This window comes from Nycticebus coucang, chromosome 2 (genome assembly GCF_027406575.1).
Source record: "Nycticebus coucang isolate mNycCou1 chromosome 2, mNycCou1.pri, whole genome shotgun sequence".
Lineage (NCBI taxonomy): Eukaryota > Metazoa > Chordata > Mammalia > Primates > Lorisidae > Nycticebus > Nycticebus coucang.
This window is the reverse complement of record NC_069781.1, coordinates 72,278,457-72,300,296: the sequence shown is the minus strand read 5'-3', so window position 1 is coordinate 72,300,296 and position 21,840 is coordinate 72,278,457. Positions and strand designations below refer to the sequence as shown.

The 21,840-nt window shown below is 39.3% G+C and overlaps 1 protein-coding gene across 5 annotated transcripts in view; it reads left to right on the top strand.

The window, feature by feature from the left end:
- The first annotated feature begins 1,910 nt into the window (after positions 1–1,910).
- UHRF2 (ubiquitin like with PHD and ring finger domains 2) overlaps positions 1,911–21,840 on the top strand; it is a 96,613-nt gene continuing 76,683 nt past the window's right edge. For 4 of the 5 annotated variants that reach the window (XR_008376304.1, XR_008376306.1, XM_053573277.1 and 1 more), the window contains exons 1-2: positions 1,911–2,367; positions 8,602–8,835. Coding sequence is in view for 3 of the 5 variants with exons in the window: in XM_053573277.1 (XP_053429252.1) it covers positions 2,215–2,367; positions 8,602–8,835 (387 nt within the window). In the remaining 2 variants the exon portion in view is untranslated. The remainder of the gene's footprint in view (positions 2,368–8,601; positions 8,836–21,840) is intronic. The other variant, XM_053573273.1, reaches the window with a different exon arrangement.

Sequence of the window (21,840 nt, the reverse complement as noted above, 5' to 3'; positions counted from 1 at the left end):
TTAATCCACTTCTTAAAAACCTTATTTTCTCCCTGGGGTCCACAAAAACCTACTACTTTGAATGCTAATCCTCACACTCTGCCCTTCTTTATTTAGTCAAACTTTTTCTGATTTGCAGTCTCTTTTGACTTGTGAAAATGCATTTTTGTCTTTGCGTTGGCCATTCTCTGTTTATCTAACTCTTCTCCATAACAAAAGCACTAAAATAATTCATTGTGTACCACTCAGGCATAGTATGCTAAGCACTTTACATTTCTTAGGTGTTTTAAGCACCGTTTTAGGTTGAAGAAATTGAAGAGTTTATCCAAAATTACATTTTAAGCAAGTTGCAAAACTGGATTACAATTCAGGTCTTTCTCAATCCCTGAAATGAACATTTAAATGCTACCTCCTATTGGCATATACTATCCAACTTGGATAGAGTTGTACTCCTATCATTAAGTTGCCAGATCATTTTAGTCCCCTTTCTCTCATCACTAATCATGGTTTTAACCAACATCAAACTGTTTACTACTAAATTATTGTCAAATATTTTAATTTTGCTAAACCTTATCTCAACTATATTGTAATTTTTTTTGACAGGAGAGAACTAAAATATATATACATATATAGGAGTAGACATGTACAGAAATATATATATATATTCCACAGAGCATAGCATAACCTTTTAATAGCAAACATTTATGCCTTATTGAGGTAGGTCATACGTGTGCTTTAGGTGTATCTATCATCTCATTTACCGAGTAATAAATACTCAATATTTACTTTAAAGCAGGAATGGACAAGATGAATTCTGCATAGAGGTTCTCAGGTGAATGTGAAACTTAGCAAGGGCAGAGACCCGAATGCATGTGTATTTCATTTGCTTCTGTTCCTTCCGTGCTGGCAATTTTTTCCTTATGATATTGCAATTCTTGTATTTGTTAAGGATTTTAACTGTTTATCACATGTATGTTGTTCTACCCTAATGGGAATAATTAGCACCGATCTGCATAGTCAAGTTACCGATTTTGGCAAATATAAAGTCCAACTATTTTGTTTTCTACCTTCACATGCTCTCACCCTTCTTACGAAAGCATATTTTCATTTAAAATTAGCACCCTGTTACGAAGTGCCGCGTCGGGCCTATTTCTGAGAATGCATTCCTAGTAGATCTTGAAAGTTCGTTCTTTCTGTAGCTTTTAAAACTGTTTTCCGCAAACCCACAATCCCTTCGGCCAGAGGCACACCTAACGCGGAAGGGCCACGAACGGAAATGTCTGGTCCTAGCGAGGGGCTCTCCTCGTAGCTGCGCTGGAGCCTCCACCGTCAGAGGTCCGGGCAGAGGGCGGCGGGCCTGACAGGGCGATCTCAGAGGACTCGCGGCCCGTGGGCCTGCGGCCGCCACCTCCGGCCAGCATTCGGGCCAGGAGGGAAACTTGTCCAAGTGACCCCAGGGCCCTTCCTGGGAGACCTGCCAACCTCCCCACCCCACCCCGGGCCTGGAGGCGGGTCCAATTCCTTCTGTGCTTTCTCAGAAATTTAGGCCGCGCCAGCCCGCGCCCCCTTTTCGTGATGATACAAATGTACCTCAGGGTTTCTTATTTTTTGGTTATGTTTTTGAGCCCAGACAACCGTATCCGCCAGGCCTGAGGAATCACCCACCCGCTCAGCTTCGAAACCTGAGCCTAAAAGGGCAACAGGTGAGGGTGGCCCTGTTAAGTGCCCGAAACCGGAGAGGCAGGGGGCGTGTCCAGTGTCCAGGTGCAGGCTGTGGGGCAAGTAACGGCTTTAGGCAGCCCCGCCCCTCCGGCCCGCCCTCTCTATGCCCGCCCGTTTTTGCTCCCCAGGGACTGTAACCGTCTCCTGGGCCGCTTCCTCTTTAAGGCGGAGCCCGGCGTGGATCTCGCGAGATCCGGGTTGGCGCCGTGACCTCCATGTGGGAGCTACAGCTCTATAAGTAAACACTCCGCGCGGCGCAGACATGGCTTCTTATTTGTGAAGCGGTGTCAGCGGTAGCCCCGGGACTGGTTCCGGTTTTCTCTACACAGCTGGGCTGGGCGGGTGCACGGTCTGAAAGTCCCCGCCGCTTGTTGGGCCCGGCGTCTGGTCGGTCTTCCTTGTCTGTGCGCGCCCTCGTCCGCCGGCCGCGGTGAGCCGGAGCCGCCGGGATAGCGGCGCGGGCGGGGCGCGGCGCCCAGAGCACAGGGGGAGACAAAGGGGGCTGGCGCCAATATGTGGATCCAGGTTCGCACCATCGACGGTTCCCAGACGCGCACCATTGAGGACGTGTCTCGCAAAGCCCCGATAGAGGAGTTGCGCGAGCGGGTGTGGGCGCTGTTCGACGTGCGGCCCGAGTGCCAGCGCCTCTTCTACCGGGGCAAGCAGGTGAGGCGCGCCCGCCGCGTCCCTCGGGAAGCCCGGGACAGAAGCAGCTGGGCTTCGCCTGTCGCGCGGGTCCTACGGTTCCATGTGACGCGAGCGCAGGGCGCACCTGGCTCCCTCCACTTTGGTTGGGCAGCGCCGGGAGGAGCAGGGATTTGGGGGGTCGTGGGGTCCCTCCTAGCCCCGACTGCAGGTGCGCGCTGCGCGGTCGGAGGTGAGGGCGCTCACAGCGCGAAGAACTCGCCGTTTTGGTTTTTTTGTTTGCTTCTCTGGCAGGACGGCGGCCTTAGGCACGGGGCGCTTGGGTTTCTAGCTTCCCGCGCTCAGCGGGGCCTGGGGCTCCTGGAGGGCGGGGAGGGCAGCGGGCTCTGGCGGCCATGCCACCGCGCGGGAGGTTCGGAGGACTGGCCGACTTGGCCAAGGGCTCGCCTCGCTTCTGTGGCTTTTCCGCGCCCCTCCGCCCCCGGGCTCCCACATAGGAAGGGGTTTTGCTTACTCTTTCTCAGGAATAAGAACCTTAGTTCTGTTTCCTCACTGTGGAAGGATTTTCACAAGCTGAAGATTCGAAGGGTTTCTAGAACTTCTAGTTCCTCTCCCTCAACGCCTTTACTAGATTTGGATTCTGGGAGGTTAGAGACCTGCGCTTGAAGGAGCCGTTGCTGGGGCCAAGTTTAAAGACTGCTTGGTATAGTACAGGGTTTTATAATCAGAGTGGAATGGAGTTTAAGACTTGACTTGATCTTATTGCTTCTCACTTTCTAATATTCCCCTGGTTCAAGTTATGCAGCACTGCACCATACCCAGCGGTACGTACTTGAAGGCTGAAAATGTTTTTGGCAGTGAGGTGTTTGTGGGTCACTCTGGCATTTGTATAGTATGGCCATCGTCTGGCGTTTGGCCAGTGTAAAATTTTTTTCCTATCCCACAAGTCTCTCATACTAAACGCGTAGACACCCAGACCCATCACGTCTTTTTCTTTTTATTGTTAATATACTAAAGTTGGCATCCTGAGGTGGTAGACCATAGTTTGGCTCCAATCTTGGTTTGAAACGTAGTTCTCTTTCATTTGGTAGAAGTAGCATATAGCAGCAAAAGACTTGAAAAGATTAATTTTCTCCCTTGACAGGCTTACCCTTCAAAAACTGCCCAGAAATTTCAGAGTAACAAATTAACACTGTGGGAAAGAGAGGGGCAGGACTTTTTTCTTTTTTCTTTTTTAAAACGTTACTTGGTTTGGCGCCTGTAGGTCAGCGGCTAGGGCGCCAGCCACATACACCAGAGCTGGTGGGTTCGAATCCAGCCCGGGCCTGCCAAACAACAATGACAACTACAACAACAAAATAGCCGGGCTTTGTGGCGGACGCCTGTAGTCTCAGCTACTTGGGAGGCTGAGACAAGAGACTCACTTAAGCTCAAGAGTTTGAGGTTGCTGTGAACTGTGATGCCACAGCACTGTACCCAGGGCGACAGATTGAGACTCTACTTCCAAAAAAAAAAAAAGTTATAGTACCTTTGATTTGAGTTTGCAGCCAAGTTTTATGCTGGTTCCTTAGTGTTGGTGACTTATAAAAACAAATGTTGGATTTAGCTGTAAACTTTGCTTTTGAAATAATTGTACATGTATTAAATACTCTAGGTTTGTAATGCTGTGCCTCAAATGGAGGTAGCTACCTTTTTCCTTTGGGTCACCGATGAAAAAGGATCAGGTCTTCTGAATTTTTATTTTCTGGCTTGGGACAATAGTATATGAATTCTTAGGATAGGATTTTAGTGCCAGAGATAGAAAAAGAATGAGAATGTATTTCTTGGCAACACTTACTGAAGTCATATTATCAAATATGATAAACTCATTTGGCTTGTCTAGAGGAAGAAGTAGGGATTGTGTTAAATTCAGAGCAACAAAGTAGACTTTCAGTAAACCAGGAAGCTCATTCCAAATTCCAGGAAAAACTGTTGAGGGTAACAACCTTTGTATTTCCTCCCCCAGAGCTATTGATCATTCACTACTTTGATTTCTTCAGCTCGGTGATAAACCAATAGGGATGAGAAATAGACTGTCAGTGCCAGCCATTGATTTGATTTGGTGATGGAAAAGGAAAGCCAATGCTGCCAGCGGTGTTCAACTTCCTTGTGAACAGACAGGTAGCCATGGCAGCCATTATTATCTCTGTTGGTCTTCCTCCCTAGTCCATGGAAGAGATGTAGTGTGCCAACAGTAGGCAGCTACTGGATTAGCGTCACAGGCTGTTCCTATCCTGCAAAATACCTTTGTCCTCATTGGTTTTCCAGAAAACAGTACCCCTTCCTCAAAATGCTTACTGCCGGGCTTGGCGCCCATAGCACAGTGGTTATGGCACCAGCCAAGTACACTGAGGGTGGTGGGTTCAAACCCAGCCTGGGCCAGCTAGACAGCAATGACAGCTGCAACAAAAAATAGCCAGGCATTGTGGCAGGTGCCTAGAGTCCCAGCTACTTGGGAGACTGAGGCAAGAGAATTGCTTAAGCCCAAGAGTTTGAAGTTGCTGTGAGCTGTGATGCTATAGCACTCTACCAAGGGCGACATAGTGAGACTTTGTCTCAAAAAAAAAAAAAAAAAATTGCTTACTGCCCTATAGTGAAAAATATTATAAAAACAAATTTAGTGTCTACAATTTAAGGTGGTACCTTCCCTCCATTTGTATGTTAGGTTGCTGCTTTTAATCTTCGGTATGTGTCAGAATGTGGGTATTTATTATAGATAGTCAGCTTTTCCAGAACTGCAAGTAGTTGAATTTAACAAGACCTCATGGGAAATTATGATAAACCCCAGGGTTTGCAAATGAATGTTAAGGGGCCAGGCACGATGGCTCACACCTGTAATCCCAGCACTTGGGAGGCAAAGGTGGGTGGATTGCCTGAGTTCACAGGTTTAAGAGCAGCCTGAGCCAGACCAAGACCTCATCTCTGAAAATAGCTGGGCTTTCTGGCGGTTTCCTGTAGTCCCAGCTACTTGGGAGGCTGAGGAAAGAGAATCACTTAAGCCCAGGAGTTTGAGGTTGTTGTGAACTATGACACCACTGTACTCTACCAAGGGTGACAGAGTGAGACTATTTCAAAAAAAAAAAAAAAAAAAAAAAAAAGAAAGAAAAGGAAAGAAAAAAGAAAAGAAAATGAATGTCTCTTACTATTCAGGGTATAGTCCCTGGATTCTCAGTGTTAGCTTCACCTGGGAGCCTTACCAGACCTTCTGAAGCTGACCTATGAAGAATCTGTATTATAGCAAAGTCCCCAGGTGACTTAAGTTTGAGAAGCAGCATAATTGACTCATGTTGGAGAGCGAAGATGGAGACCGGCAATTCAGGGATGCAGGTTCTGGTTAGAGCAGCATAACCTCATGTGAACATTTTTATGTGGGAGATTGAGTTTGAGGCACCCTGGGGGTTGGGTCTTTTTAGGGAAGACTTAGATTCTTTCATCCCTCTTCTCATTCTTTGCCTTGTTACTACTATAGGGATAGCCATAAAATGATTGCAGATGTGGGTCATGAACCATAAAGAAAAAAGTTGCTTTTTGCCTCCCCCATTTTCACAGAATACAACATAAAAATACTTGCCTGTTTGGAAGAGTGTGTGTTTAATATATAATACATGATGAAAAATGGAGGTTATTAACTACGCTTTTCATCTGCATTCCTAATCACTTCTTAAATGACTTCCCTACTGCCTTCTCAGCCACTGCCACTTGGTATTTACTTCCTAGTATTTCCCTTGTATCACTGTTGCAGTTTTTTGTTAACCCGTTTTTATTTTTTCAATGCCGTGAAAATTCAAGAGTGTGATCTGATTAAAACCAAAAAAAAAAAAATCCTAACCATTTCTGTTTCTTCAGTATTTATCCTCCATCTTCTAGCATAGTAGTTCTCAAACATTTACTTCTGCGATATTGAGGGAACATAGTTACATGCTTGAAACACAAAGGTGTATAATTTCTCAGTGAATCATCCCTTCTACCGTACGCAGAGGTAGGGTAACTTTCAATAACTTTCAATCTCAGCTTCCTTTAAATATGGAAGAACTTTAATACTTTTCAAGTAAATAGTTCCAACACTTCATAGTTCTTCTAATGAAATTTTGTGTATTTGTGGAATAAAACTGTGTGGAATCTCTGTAGATCTTGCTATGCAATGGATAGTAGTCACTATTTTAGGAGGACTGGTTAGATTACCTGTGAATTCGGGAAGGATTGGATAATCTGGGTTAAAAAGTGTTATAGAAATATAAGGAAAGGTAATCATGCTTCACATGTCATTGTGGACCTAACTTATTACAGGGCCTCATTCTTTGATAAGCTTAGTGTTCCACTCAGATTTTAGATACTTCTTTTTCATCAAACCAAGTTTACAAAGAGTACAACTTGAAATAGCTTGTATTTATTCCTGATAGTCATTTGATAGAAATTGGAAGGGTTGAATGTGGAAATGCCCCTAAGGTCCATCTGACACTTGTGCCTCAAACTTCAATGGAGAAATACTTATGGAAGTATTTCCAATTATTTTTACCACATTAACTGCTATCTTCATTTTGGGAAATGCCTTACTGGTTAATGTGCATGTTTTACATGCTGTTACAGAATTTTATTTTCTATTTTAAACATTTCAGTCTTCAAATAATTATCACAGCGTTCATCACTTGTACATATTTAGTCAGGTTGTGCTTTTTCAACTCTTCCAGAATTAATGTTTTTGCTTTGTTTTGATTTTTGGCTATTGAAGAATGTCATTTATGCTCTCTGAGCTTTTTAAAAGTTTTTTTCCCCAGGAGTTCAGGGCTAGAGGGTGTTCTTCCCTTTTGGTTGACTTCTCAAATACGGTCTTACTATGATATGATAAAGAGTTGTGAATGGTGACACATAACACACATAAAAATGATACATGTTTAAATTAGTCATGTCTCTGGGGAAATGATAGTGATAGTGGTAATCTTCAAGGAATTTAGTTTTCTTGTTTCACTGTATCCCAGTAAAACAGGCATCTGAACTTTCTGTGTATACAGAAACAAAGTGGAGACTTAGTTTCCTAGAGTTGTAACAAAGTATCAACACTTAGGTGGCTTAAACAACAGAAATTTATTGTCTCATAGTTCTAGAGAATAGAATTCAGCAGAGCTTTTCTCTCACTGATAGTTCTAAGGAGGCAAATCATCCCTTGAACTTCTGTGTTTACCAGAAATCTTGTTTTTTGTATGGTAGATGCATCACTCAAGTCATAAGACTGCCTTTTTCCTGTATGTCTTCACCGTCTTCCTGCTGTCCAACTTTCCCTTTTATAGGGACGCTAAATTATTGGATTAGGGGCCACCCTAATGACTTCACTTTAACTTATAATTACTCTTTAAAGACCCTGTCTCTAAAAAAAAATCACATTCTAAAGTACTGAGGTTAGGACGTCAACATAAAAATTTGGGGAGGGGAGCACAACTCAGCCCATAACAGTAGCTTTTGCCCTTCTTTTGTTAAATTTATTCCTTGATTACCTCCATAACAGACTATTTCCAAATAAGGTCGTATTTTAAGGTACTCTGGATTGGGATTTCAACATGTAGGAGAGGCCACAAATCAACCCATAACCCTTGCCAAAATGTAAGTGGGGTGCCAGATAATTTATTCATCCTAGAAGACTTCTTAATAAAAGTTAGCCATCTTTACAGGTGGATAGAATTAAAGAACTTTAGGCAAGTGAAATAGCATGAGCAAGAATGATAATTCCTACTTGATTTTTTTTTTTTTTTGCTTGTCTTGAAATTATTTCTTCAGAAAGATAAAGTGTTTGACTTAATGCCTTTATAAATACAAGGTCATAAAACAACTTGCTTTAAAAGTTTGCCTTTTCTTTCTTTCAGTAGATTCAGGCACTGTTCATTAAAACTTGGTGAGATAGTAAATCTAGTTTACAGGTTTTTTGCCTAGGTCATCAGGTCATAGTAGCAGTGATACATTTTTGGTTTTGATGGCTAGTTAAGAATTCTTAACCTAATATGGAGTGATTCTTAATTTATTGGGGTCTAGAGAAGATGCTGACATCAGAATTCATGAAGTAATAAGAATGGTTTCAGAATCACTAAATGCAGTGCTATGAATTTTTTTTTTTTTTTTTTTTGCAGTGCTATGAATTTTAATAGTTTGGCTAGAACATCCTAATGATGTAGAAAGATAAGGTTTAAGAGAACCATTTCAATATCTTTTTCTTTTTTTTTTTTCCAGTTGGAAAATGGATATACTTTATTTGACTATGATGTTGGACTAAATGATATAATTCAGCTACTAGTTCGCCCAGACCCTGATCTTCCTAGCACATCTACACAGACTGAGAAAGAGGCCAAACCCTGTTCTATTAGTCCATCTAAAGTAAAGAAAACTCCAAGGGTGGGACCTTCCACTCAGCCATCAACGTCAGCTCGTGCCTGTCTTACTGATCCTGGCTTTGGACTATATAAGGTATGTTGTCATCTTCAGACTTGCTAGTTGTGAGAATACAGATATCCTTAGGATGTTGTGAATAAGTTAAACATCACTTGTCATTTGGACATAAATATTGGGCTATTAATACTGCAACTTTTAAAAGTGGTCTTTAAAAAGGACTGTGAAATATATAGATGAGTCTATGAAATGTGAATGTGCTGTTAAAATAATAAAGCAAACACCTATGTAATTCCACCAAGGTTAAGAAGTAGAATGATGCCAGTACCTTTTTAAAGCTTCCTGTGTGCCCCTACCAGAACACATCTCCCTCTCCCTCCCTAAGAGGTAAACCACTTATTCAGACTTTTATGATCATTTTCTTGTCTTTTCTTGTTATGCTAGTTACGTATATTTCTTTAAATAATATTTTGTCTATAGTTGAAGTTTATGTAATGGAATTATACTTTTTCTCAACATTGATTCTCTGATGCATACAGCTATATTTTATTCCTTTTCACTATAATGATCCTTTTTAAATGCTAACGTGCCACAGTATATCTAATCCATGATTCATAGATATCTGGGCTGTTTCATGTCTTGTTTTGAACAGTGCTATTTTGAACCTTCTCTGTGTGTCCTGGTGCATGTGCTAAAGAATTTTGTTAGAATTTCTACCTAGGAATAGAAGTACTGGTTGTTCACTCACAGGATTTTTCCAAACTGCTTTTTATTTGCTTCCATTGGCCTTTTTGTCTATCTCTGCCAAGCCTAACCTAGAACACTGTGTATTGTATGTAGCCTTCTAAGCTTTTGATATCTCTCTTCCATCTCTCAAATTTTTTTCTTTCAGGGAATCTTGTTACATATAAAACTTTTAGAATTAGCTTGTCTCAAAGCTCTACAAGTAATCTGCAGGGATTTCATCTGTAGATCAGCTTGGAGAATTGACATCTTTACACTGTTGAGTCTTTTAATTCATGAGTGATAGACTTCTTAGTTCTCTTTACATATCTTGTTGATGATTTCTTTTTTTTAACACAATCATAAATGGTTACCTTTTAAAAATAATTTTATTTGTAAAGAAATAAAGTTGATTTACTTATGTATCCAGCAACTTTTTCAAATTCTACTCTAATAAATTGTGTAGAAATAATTGAACAACCGCTTTGATTTGTCCTTTCCTATCTTTGTAACTTTTTTAAAGACAGAGTCTCACTCTCCTGGGTAGAGTGCCGTGGTGTCATATCTCACAGCAACCTCAAACTCTTGAGCGCAAGCAATCCTCTTACCTCAGTTTCCCAAGTAGGTAGGACTACAGGCACCGGCCACAGTGCCCATCTAGTTTTTCTTTTTTTAGTAGAGATGGGGTCTCACTCTTGTTTAGGCTGATCTTGAACTCCTGAACTCAAAACAGTCCACCCACTTCAGCTTCCCAGAGTGCTGAATGAAATGTGATGTGCAATTAAAATAATAAAGCAAACACCTGTGTAATTCTACCAAGGTGTGGGCCACTGTGCCCACCTGGCCTTTATAACATTTTATCAGTGGAGATATGGGTGCCTATACTCAATTTTTCAAAGCATTTAAAATTAAAAATTGGTATATGAAGTGAATTATTTAATATTCAAATTGAGATAATTTGGGGTCTATAGAAAAATGCAAACAGAACCATACATGTATGTGGAAAGATTTAAGGAGATATAGCAAAGAGCTTTGTTTCAAAAGTACTGGGCTTGGGTGACTGAGTTGTTTTAAGCCTACAAAGAATAGAAATTATGTCACCTAAATTAACTCGTAGAATAAAGAAGGAAAGCTTCTTATTGCTTTATAAATTTTGTTTAACACTGATACTAAAACATGAGAAAAAGCACATCAGCATCACATTGCTGTAAAATGTAAGTTATATTTAGAAAATAGAATTATTGCTATATATTAAAAGAACATACAACCTTGACTAAACATGGTTTATCAAGAAGTGGGTATAGTTCATTGGAAAATGTTTTAGTATAACTGATTTGTATTAATAAACCACAGAAAATAATTTAAATGTATTCTGCATTTAAATACAAACTTGAGTTCATTACTAATTTTTTTTTTTTTTTTTTTTTTTTTTGGTAGAGACAGAGTTTCATTTTATGGCCCTCAGTAGAGTGCCATGGCATCACACAGCTCACAGCAACCTCCAACTCCTGGGCTTAAGTGATTTCTCTTCCCTCAGCCTCCCGAGTAGCTGGGCCTACAGGCGCCCGCCACAACGCCCAGCTATTTTTTTTTTTTGGTTGCAGTTGCAGTTCAGCCGGGGCTGGGTTTGAACCCGCCACCCTCGGTATATGGGGCTGGCGCCTTACTGACTGAGCCACAGGCACCGCCCCTCATTACTAATTTTTAAAGAGGAAATTCTTGGTAAGAGGAACAGACAGAATAGGTGAATGTTTTAAGCCATACCCTGAATCATGTTTAATAGTGTGGGAAAAATCAGGAGTATTCTCATCAAAGATAGCAGCCAGACAAGGAGGCCAATTAATGCTGCTATTATTTGACATGTATCTAGAAGTGCTAGATAGATAAGTTAATTAGGCAGGAGAACAAAATAATATGTAAATATTGGAGATGGCAACGTTAATGCTCATGCATACCTGGAAAAGCTGAGAAAATGGTTTAGAATATTATGAACAACCAGTAAAGTGGCTGTTTTCAAAGTTAACATTTAATAACTACATCAATTAATAGAAGAGGAGGAAAAAACATTTACAATAACAAAAGGTAAAATTTGGGAATAACTTAGTCTTATATAAATTAAAACAGTGCAATGCAGTGCTCACAATTAATACATAATTTTCAGTACTGAAAGTCAACTTGCCATTTTGTCTACACTTCGCCCACTGATTTCATCCCTCTTTCAGATACCAGTACTTTCTACATTTTTTACATTGTTACTTTTAAAATGTTTTAGTGCAGTTTTACATTTACAACAAAATTGAGATAATAGGTTCCCATAAATATGACAATTCCATATTGTCTCACATTAGTATTTATTAATGAACCATTATTTTCTTACCTTTTAGCTAAAGTCCTTTGTTCCAGAATTCTACTTTGGAGACCATGATACATTTAATTGTCATATCACCTTAGGTTCATATTGGTCGTGGCAGTTTCATAGGCTTGCTTTGTTTTGGTCATTTTGTCAGTGTTGAGGAGTTCTAGTAGGGTATATTGTAAAATCTCCCTCTATTAGGTTTGCTTATCATTAGACTAAGTTTATTTGAGGTGGAAGGAAGACCATGAAGGTACTGTGCTATTTTCTTTTTTTTTTTTTTTTTTTTTTTTTTTTTTTGAGACAGTCTCACTTTGTCACGCTTGGTAGAGGGCTGTGGCGTCACAGCTTACAGCAACCTCAAACTCTTGGGCTTAAGAGATTCTCTTGCCTCAGCCTCCAAAGTAGCTGGGACACAGGTGCCTGCCATAATGCCTGGCTATTTTATTGTTGCAGTTGTCATTGTTTAGCTGGCCTGGGCTAGGCTCAAACCTGCCAGCCTCGGTGCATGTGGTTGGTGCCATAACCACAGTACTACAGGCACCAAGCCATGTACTGTGTGCTATTTTCATCACATGGGGGGCACATATTGGGATCCTATTTGCTAAATATAACTTAGGTATTATATCAACAACTTAACATTGTTACCACTGATGTGAACCTCTAATCACCTGGCTGAAGTAGTGTTTGTCACATTTCTCCACTGTTAAATTACCTTCCCTCCGTGTCCATACTCTACTGTTTGAGAGGAAATTACCATGTATGGTCTATACTTGGAGTGGGAAGTTATGTATTTTGCTGATTTGGGAGCTGAGTATCTACAAAAATTATTTGAAACTATTCAGCATAGATTTCTCTCCCACTTGTACATCTGTTTACATCAGTATGGCCTTGTGCTCAAATCATTCCAACTTTGGCCATTGGAAGCTCATTTATTTGATGTGTCTTTTTGGAAATGCCCCCACTATTGTAGAGTGTTTTATTTTTCTTAAGCACAGTCTTACTTTCTGGCACTATAAAATGCTTCAGTTTTATCTTGTGTATTTCCTGCCTCAGTCCTAAAATCAGCCATTTCTTCAAGGCACCCTGGTTTCTTCAGTTGGTGAATCATTAGAAGCCATGATCTGGACTCTTAGACGTGCTCCTTCCCAACTGTGGTGTCATTATTTTGGCCCTCAACTGATAGCAAGAGAGTATATGCTTTTATCCTAACCCTTGTATACCCATAACTATGAATATTTAGCCATATGTATGTTAAGCTATTTTTTTTTCTTTTTTTTTTTTTGTCTTTTCAACTATAGGTTTTAGAGGCTGCTGCTTTTGAATTGATTTGTTATGGGCAGTGAAAGGATGAATTTGTTTTCATAGGAGTAGGTTATGTATCTGTAGATGTGAGATTAATCAGGGTTAAGCAGTTTAGGCCAACTTAGATTCTGTTTAGCAAACTTCTCAATATCCTACCTTGCCTCTTCTCACACAATCTAATTCAAAAGAGCATCGTGAGAAACTACTCTCAGTAGATCTTTGCTTTTTATTTTCAGCGTTAGCTCTTTGGCTTTCAACTAACTTAAACTCTGTAGTATCTCTTGTATTTCATGTTCATATAAAGTATAGTTATCAAAGACTTGAGCTTTGTCATCAGACCTGGTTTCAAATTCCAGGTCAACTGCTGCTTAGTTGTACCAACTGGCAAGTAAATTTTACTTTAACACTTCTTTTCCCTATTTAGGAACACTTTGTAACCTGACATTTTAACTCTCAATTAGTAATATATTTAGAGCTGCATTTAACCTTCCTTGTTTATTGAAGAGCCTAACAAATTTGTCTGCTTTTTTTTTTAATGAAGCTTAGTAATTGTCATAGGTATTTGAAATTTTGGTGGGCTTTATTTTTTCATATAGAATGCTTATTTGCAGATGGTTCATTCGTTCCACAGATATTTGGATATCTAGCTTATACTTGCAGCAGGTATTAGGGATAGAAGAGTAAACAAATGATATTGTTCCCTGCCTCATGGAACTTAGAAGCTGCTATTTTGAAATTGATTTGCTTTGAATTTGCATTGAACTTTCTGTATTTCCCATAATACAATTTGCTCAGTATAGCAAAATTTTGTTCAATCGCTTCTAGGTCACTTTTAAAAAACTGGGAGGTTTTTTGTCTTGAATTCTTGCCTCTGTCACTTCTACCTTATAAAGATTTTTTTCAAAGATGTAGAGCTTTCTGTGTTTAAAATTGCTTTATGGATGAACAAGCAAATTTTTGGGCTTTTTTTTTTTTTTTTTTTTTTTTTTTTTAAGACAATTTAACTCTGTCACCCTGGGTAGAATGCCATGGCATTATAGCTCAGAGCAACCTCAAACTCTTGGGCTCAAGCAATCCTTTTTCCTCAGCCTCCTGGGTAGCTGGGACCATAGGCGTGGGTTGCCATGCCCAGCTAGTTTTTTTTTCATTTTAGTAGAAAGGAAGTCTCACTCTTGCTCAGTCTGGTCTCAAACTCCTGAGCTCCAGTTATCCTCCTACCTCAACCTCCCAGAGTGCTAGGATTATAGGCATGAGCCGCCATGCTGGGCTGGACTTCTTTTTGACTAAAATATTCTTTGGACCCCCAAAATGAATTAACTGTATTTCAAATTAACTGTATTCAAAACTGGCAGAGGTAAAAATTTAAATAATAGATGAAAATGACAATTTTATCTGGAGTTACTATCTGCATCTTAGCAATATTTGGCCCGTTTCAGATATTTCGATATGTTGCAAGAATCTAGGTATTATCACATCTGGAGAGCTTAAAATTGTGCAGAGGCTGGGTCTATCCACTCCCAATGTGTGTGTACATTGAACATAAATAGAATCTCATTCTAGGAGTAGACTTTCAGAAACAAGGTGGACTTTTTGTCAAAGTCGACTAAGAAACAAGGATAACTTAAATTAATTTTGGGTTTGGGGTATGGAAACTTTTTTTGACTCAAATAAGATCCTACTTCTGAAATGGTTATCATCTTGGCCTAAGTGATGACTGTTTACAATGATCAGCTTTTAGGGTTTAACTAAGCAGTAATGTGGTACTGTAAGATGTTTTATGTGTTTTCTTATGCTCACTGTAAGAGATACTTGAAAGAGGGAAATTATCAGTAATCTAAATAAAAATCATCACTATCTTAGTATTATTCTTTTGTCTACAGTGCAGTCCTTCTTGATTTTTAACCTTTTTGATTATGAAATGTTAATAGACAACATAAAGAATATTATTCGATGAAATTTTATGATGTCAGTGTCAATAAATATCACTCAAATTATGAAAATAGAATAGTATCCCAAGAACTTCCTGTGTCCCCCAATCCTGAAGGTTACTTTCCTAGTTGTAACTGCTATCCAAACTGCTGTGGTAATCATTTCTTTGCTTTTGATTAACTTCATCTTGTTGTTTTAACATCCTAGTAATCTTTAACCCAATTTATACAACCCAAATTTTCCTGTTTCTGAACTTTATATTGCATTTTTGATGTGTAACTAAAGAAGATGGTATAATAGAATCATGTTCAGTGTTGAAGAAACTTATATTCTTAGTTTAACTCCTACATTTTTAAACTATCTTTTGAAAGCAACTGGACTTCATTAAAAAATGGAATAACTTTGATTTATAATTATTAAAGGAAATAACGTATGTAATAGTAAACAGCTAATGTTTACTAAGCCAAATAGGGTTATAAGACTATACTCTGAATTTTAGTGAGTCTTTACATTGAATACACATTCAGGTACAGAGATAGTTCTAGTTTACCATATTATATGGATTTTTCTTACCTTATCTTGAATACACTGCAAGGTATGAGGCTGAAATAAGTTAAGTAGCTTATTCAGTGTTGCATCTAGTAGGTATTAGATCAGTGGTTCTGAACCTTCCTAATGCCGCAGCCCTTTAATATAGTTCCTGTGGGTCACGACCCACAGGTTGAGAACCGCTGTATGAAGATGAAGAACTTGAATCTAGGTTTATCTGTTTTTTCTATAGAAGAAAAAACCTTAGAAATATAACCATCTTAGAGTAAATCCTCATATTTGCTGTTGGTGTTTTATTTTTTTTCCCATTTTATTTTCTTTTTGTCCTAGAGTTTTATTTATTTTTTAATTAAATCATAGTTGTGTACATTAATGCAATTATGGGGTACAGTGTGCTGGTTTTATATACAACTTGAAGTACTTTCATCAAACTGGTTAACATAGCCTTTACTGCATTTTCTTAGTTATTGCATTCCTTTTTATTATGAAGAATGTCACTATGAATTTTTGTAAAATGTTTAAGGATATGCTACTAAAGGCATAGTAAAAAGAAACAATGGCACGTAGTATATGTTCAAAAAAGAAAAACCATAAAAGAAATAACTAGCAAGGGTTTTTGTTGTTTATTGGGTTTTTTGTTTCTTTTTGAGACACAGTCTTACTGTGTTGCCCAGGCTAGAGAGTTGTGGCCTCAGCCTGACTCAGACCAACCTCAAATTCCTTTGCTCAAGTGATCTTCTTGCTTGAGCTTCCCAAATAGCTAGAACTATAGGCACACATCACAAATGCCCAGCCAGTTTTTCTATTCTTTTTTTTTTTTTTTTTTTTTTTTTTGGCAGGGCCTGGGTTTGAACCTGCCACCTCCGGCTTATGGGGCGGTGCTCTACCCACTTGACCACAGGTGCCGCCCATTCTATTGTTAATATAGATGGGGATTCACTTTGTCCAGGCTGGTCTCCCAACTCCTGACGTCAAGGGATCCTCCTGCCTCAGTCTCCCAGGGTGCTAAGATTCCAAACATGAGCCACCCCAGACAGCTGACAATTAGCAAGAGTTGTCATTATCTTTAATTTTAGTCATTCTAACAGATGTGTTAATGATAACTCATAGTTATAATTTGATGTTGAATATCTTTCACATGTGTTTATTTGCCATTTATATATTTTTTTTTTGGATTCTTTTTTTGTTGTTAAATTATAGCTGTGTACATTAGTGCAATCAAGGGGTACAATGTGCTGGTTTCATATACAATCTGAAATATTCTCATCAAATGTTCGACATAGCCTTCCTGGCATTTTCTTAGTTATTGTATGTAGACATTTGTATTCTGCCTTTAGTTTCGCCAGTACCCATTCTAAGATGCACCAGAGGTGTGGCCCCACGCATTATACTCCCTCCACCCTAACCTCCCCCCTCCCTTCCCCTTCCTTGGCCCTTTCCTCATAGTCTTGTGCTATAGTTGAGTTATAGCCTTCATGTGAAAGCTATAATTTAGCTTCATAGTAGGGCTGAGTACATTGGATAGTTTTTCTTCCACTCCTGGGATACTTTGCTAAGAAGAATATGTTCCAGCTCCATCCACGTAAACATGAAAGAGGTAAAGTCTTCATCTTTCTTTAAGGCTGCATAATATTCCATGGTATACATGTACCACAATTTGCTAGTCCATTTGTGGGTCCATGGGCAGTTGGGCTTCTTCCATGACTTAGCAATTATGAATTGGGCTATAATAAACATTCTGGTACAGATGTCTTTGTTATATTGTGATTTTCGGTCTTCTGGGTATAAACCTACTAAAGGAATTATAGGATCAAATGGCAGGTCTATTTTTAGGTCTCTAAGTAGTCTCCAAACATCCTTACAGAAGGAAAGTATTAGTGTACATTCCCACCAGGAGTGTAGAAGTGTGCCCTTTTCTCCACATCCACGCCAACCTCTCTGGTTTTGGGATTTTGTCATGTGGGCTACTCTTACTGGGGTGAATCTCAAAGTAGTTTTTTTTTTTTTTTTTTTTTTGGCTGGGGCTGGGTTTGAACCTGCCACCTCCGGCATATGGGACCGGCACCCTACTCACTGAGCCACTGGCGCCACCCTCAAAGTAGTTTTGATTTGCATTTCTCTGATGCTTAAGGATGATGAGCTTTTTTTCATATGTAGATTGTGCGTCTGTCTTCTTTAGAGAAGTTTCTCTTCAAGTCCCTTGCCCATCCTGAGATGGGATCACTTATTCTTTTCTTGCTACTACGTTTGAGTTCTCTGTGGATTCTGGTTATTAGACCTTTATTGGAGGTATAACCTGCAAATATTTTCTCCCATTCGGAGGACTGTCTGCTTGCTTTACTTACTATGTTCTTGGCTGTGCAGAAGCTTTTCAGTTTGATCAGGTCCCAGTAGTGTATTTTTGATACTGCTTCAATTGCCTGGGGAGTCGTCCTCATAAAATATTCACCCAGGCTGATTCCTTCAAGAGTTTTCACTGCACTATCCTCAAATATTTTTAAAGTTTCATGTCTTAAGTTTAAATCTTGAATCCAGTCAGAGTCTATCTTAGTTAATGGTGAAAGGTGTGGGTCCAGTTTCAATCTTCTACAGGTTGCCAGCCAGTTCACCCAACACCACTTGTTAAATAGGGTATCTTTTCCCCGCTGAATGTTTTTAATTGGCTTGTCAAAGATCAAATAACAGTAAGTAGCTGGATCCATCTCTTGGTTCTCTATTCTGTTCCAGACATCTACTTCTCTGCTTTTGTGCCAGTACCATGCTGTTTTGATCACTGGATTTATAAGTACAGTCTCAGGTCTGGTAGTGTGATTCCTCCTGCTTTGTTTTTATTGCTCAGTAATGTTTTGGCTATTCGAGGTTTTTTCTGATTCCATATAAAACAAAGTATTATTTTTTCAAGATCTTTAAAATGTGACCATGGAGCTTTAATAGGAATTGCATTAAAATTATGTATTGCTTTGGGTAGTATAGACATTTTAACAATGTTGATTCTTCCCAGCCATGAGCATGGCATGTTTTTCCATTTGTTAACATCTTCAGCTATTTCTTAAAGTTTCATAGTTCTCTTTGTAGAGATCTTTCACGTCCTTTGTTAGGTATACTCCCAAATATTTCATCTTCTTTGGCACTACTGTGAAAGGAATAGAGTCCTTAACTGTTTTTTCGGTTTGGTTATTGTTGGTATACATAAAGGCTACAGATTTATGGGTGTTGATTTTGTAGTCTGAGACATTGCTGTATTCCTTGATCACTTCTAAAAGTTTTGTAGTAGAATCCCTAGGGTTTGCCAGCTACACGATCATATCATCTGCAAAGAGTAAAAGTTTGATCTCTTCTGACCCTATGTGGATACCCTGGATAGCCTATTCTTCCCTAATTGCAATGGCTAAAACTTCCATGACAATGTTAAAGAGCAATGTACACAATGGGCAACCTTCCCTGGTTCCTGATCTAAGTGGAAATGATTTCAATTTAACTCCATTCAATATGATATTGGCTGTGGGTTTGCTGTAGATGGCCTCTATTAGTTTAAGAAATGTCCCTTCTATACCAATTTTCTTTTTTTTTTTTTTTTTGGTAGAGACAGAGTCTCACTTTATGGCCCTCGGTAGAGTGCCATGGCCTCACACAGCTCACAGCAACCTCCAACTCCTGGGCTTAAGCGATTCTCTTGCCTCAGCCTCCCAAGTAGCTGGGACTACAGGCGCCCGCCACAACGCCCGGCTATTTTTTGGTTGCAGTTTGGCTGGGGCCGGGTTTGAACCTGCCACCCTCGGTATATGGGGCCGGCGCCTTACCAACTGAGCCACAGGCGCCGCCCTATACCAATTTTCTTAAGTGTTCTGATCATGAAGGGATGCTGGATATTATCAAAAGCTTTTTCTGCATCAATTGAAAGAATCATATAGTCCTTATTTTTTCGTTTATGTGCTGAATTACATTTATAGATTTACGTATATTGAACCAGCCTTGAGACCCTGGGATAAATCCCACTTGGTCGTTGTGTATAATTTTTTTGATGTGTTGTTGGATTCTGTTTGTTAGGATCTTATTGAGTATTTTAGCATCACTATTCATGAGTGATACTGGTCTGTAATTTTCTTTTCTTGTTGGGTCTTTCCCTAGTTTGGAGATCAAGGTGATGTTTGCTTCGTAGAATGTGTTGGGCAATATTCCTTCTTTTTCTATATTTTGGAAGAGGTTTAGTAATATAGGTACTAGTTCTTCTTTAGAGGTTTGGTAGTATTCTGACGTAAAGCCATCTGGTCCTGGGCTTTTCTTTTTAGGGAGATTTTGTATAGTTGATGCTATTTCAAAACTTGATATAGGCCTGCTCAACATTTCCTCTTCGTTCTGGCTAAGTCTTGGTAGGTGGTGTACTTCCAGGTATTCGATTTCTTTCAGATTTTCATATTTCTGAGAGTAGAGTTTCTTGTAGTATTCGTAAAGGATTTTTTTAATTTCTGAGGGGTCGGTTGTTACTTCATCATTACCATTTCTGATTGATGAAATTAGAGATTTTACTCTTTTTTTCCTGGTTAGGTTGGCCAAAGGTTTATCTATTTTATTGACCTTTTCAAAAAACTAACTTTTTGAGTTATTGATCTGTTGTGTAATTCTTTTGTTTTCAATTTCATTTAGTTCTGCTCTGATTTTGGTTATTTCTTTTCTTCTGCTGGGTTTGGGGTTGGAGTGTTCCTCCTTCTCCAGTTGCTTGAGATGTCCCATTAAGTTATTAACTTCCTCTCTTTCCGTTTTCTTGCGGAAGGCTTGTAGTGCTATAAATTTCCCTCTTAGGACTACCTTTGCAGTAGCCCAGAGGTTCTGGTAATTCGTGTCTTCATTGTTATTTTGTTCCAAAAATTTGGTGATTTCCTTCTTAATCTCGTCTATAACCCATCTATCCTTCAGCATAAGGTTGTTTAGCTTCCATGTCTTTGTATAGGTATGCGGATTGCTGTTGTTATTGACTTCAACTTTTATTCCATGATGGTCTGAGAAGATGCACGGAATAATTTGCATTTCTTTTTTTTTTTTTTTTTTATTGTTGGGAATTCATTGAGGGTACAGTCAGCCAGGTTACACTGATTGCAATTGTTAGGTAAAGTCCCTCTTGCAATCATGTCTTGCCCCCATAAAGTGTGACACACACCAAGGCCCCACCCTCCATCCCTCTTTCTCCTTACCCCCCCATAACCTTAATTGTCATTAATTGTCCTCATATCAAAATTGAGTACATAGGATTCATGCTTCTCCATTCTTGTGATGCTTTACTAAGAATAATGTCTTCCACTTCCATCCAGGTTAATACGAAGGATGTAAAGTCTCCATTTTTTTTAATGGCTGAATAGTATTCCATGGTATACATATACCACAGCTTGTTAATCCATTCCTGGGTTGGTGGGCAGTTAGGCTGTTTCCACATTTTGGCGATTGTAAATTGAGCTGCAATAAACAGTCTAGTACAAGTGTCCTTATGATAAAAGGATTTCTTTCCTTCTGGGTAGATGCCCAGTAATGGGATTGCAGGATCAAATGGGAGGTCTAGCTTGAGTGCTTTGAGGTTTCTCTATACTTCCTTCCAGAAAGGTTGTACTAGTTTGCAGTCCCACCAGCAGTGTAAAAGTGTTCCCTTCTCTCCACATCCACGCCAGCATCTGCAGTTTTGAGATTTTGAGATGTGGGCCATTCTCACTGGGGTTCGATGATATCTCAGGGTTGTTTTGATTTGCATTTCTCTAATATATAGAGATGATGAACATTTTTTCATGTGTTTGTTAGCCATTCGTCTGTCATCTTTAGAGAAAGTTCTATTCATGTCTCTTGCCCATTGATATATGGGATTGCTGGCTTTTTTCATGTGGATTAATTTGAGTTCTCTATAGATCCTAGTTATCAAGCTTTTGTCTGATTGAAAATATGCAAATATCCTTTCCCATTGTGTAGGTTGTCTCTTTGCTTTGGTTATTGTGTCCTTAGCTGTACAGAAGCTTTTCAGTTTAATGAAGTCCCATTTGTTTATTTTTGTTGTTGTTGCAATTGCCATGGCAGTCTTCTTCATGAAGTCTTCCCCCAGGCCAATATCTTCCGGTGTTCTTCCTATGCTTTCTTTGAGGATTTTTATTGTTTCATGCCTTAAATTTAAGTCCTTTATCCATCTTGAATCAATTTTTGTGAGTGGGGAAAGGTGCGGGTCCAGTTTCAGTCTTTTACGTGTAGAC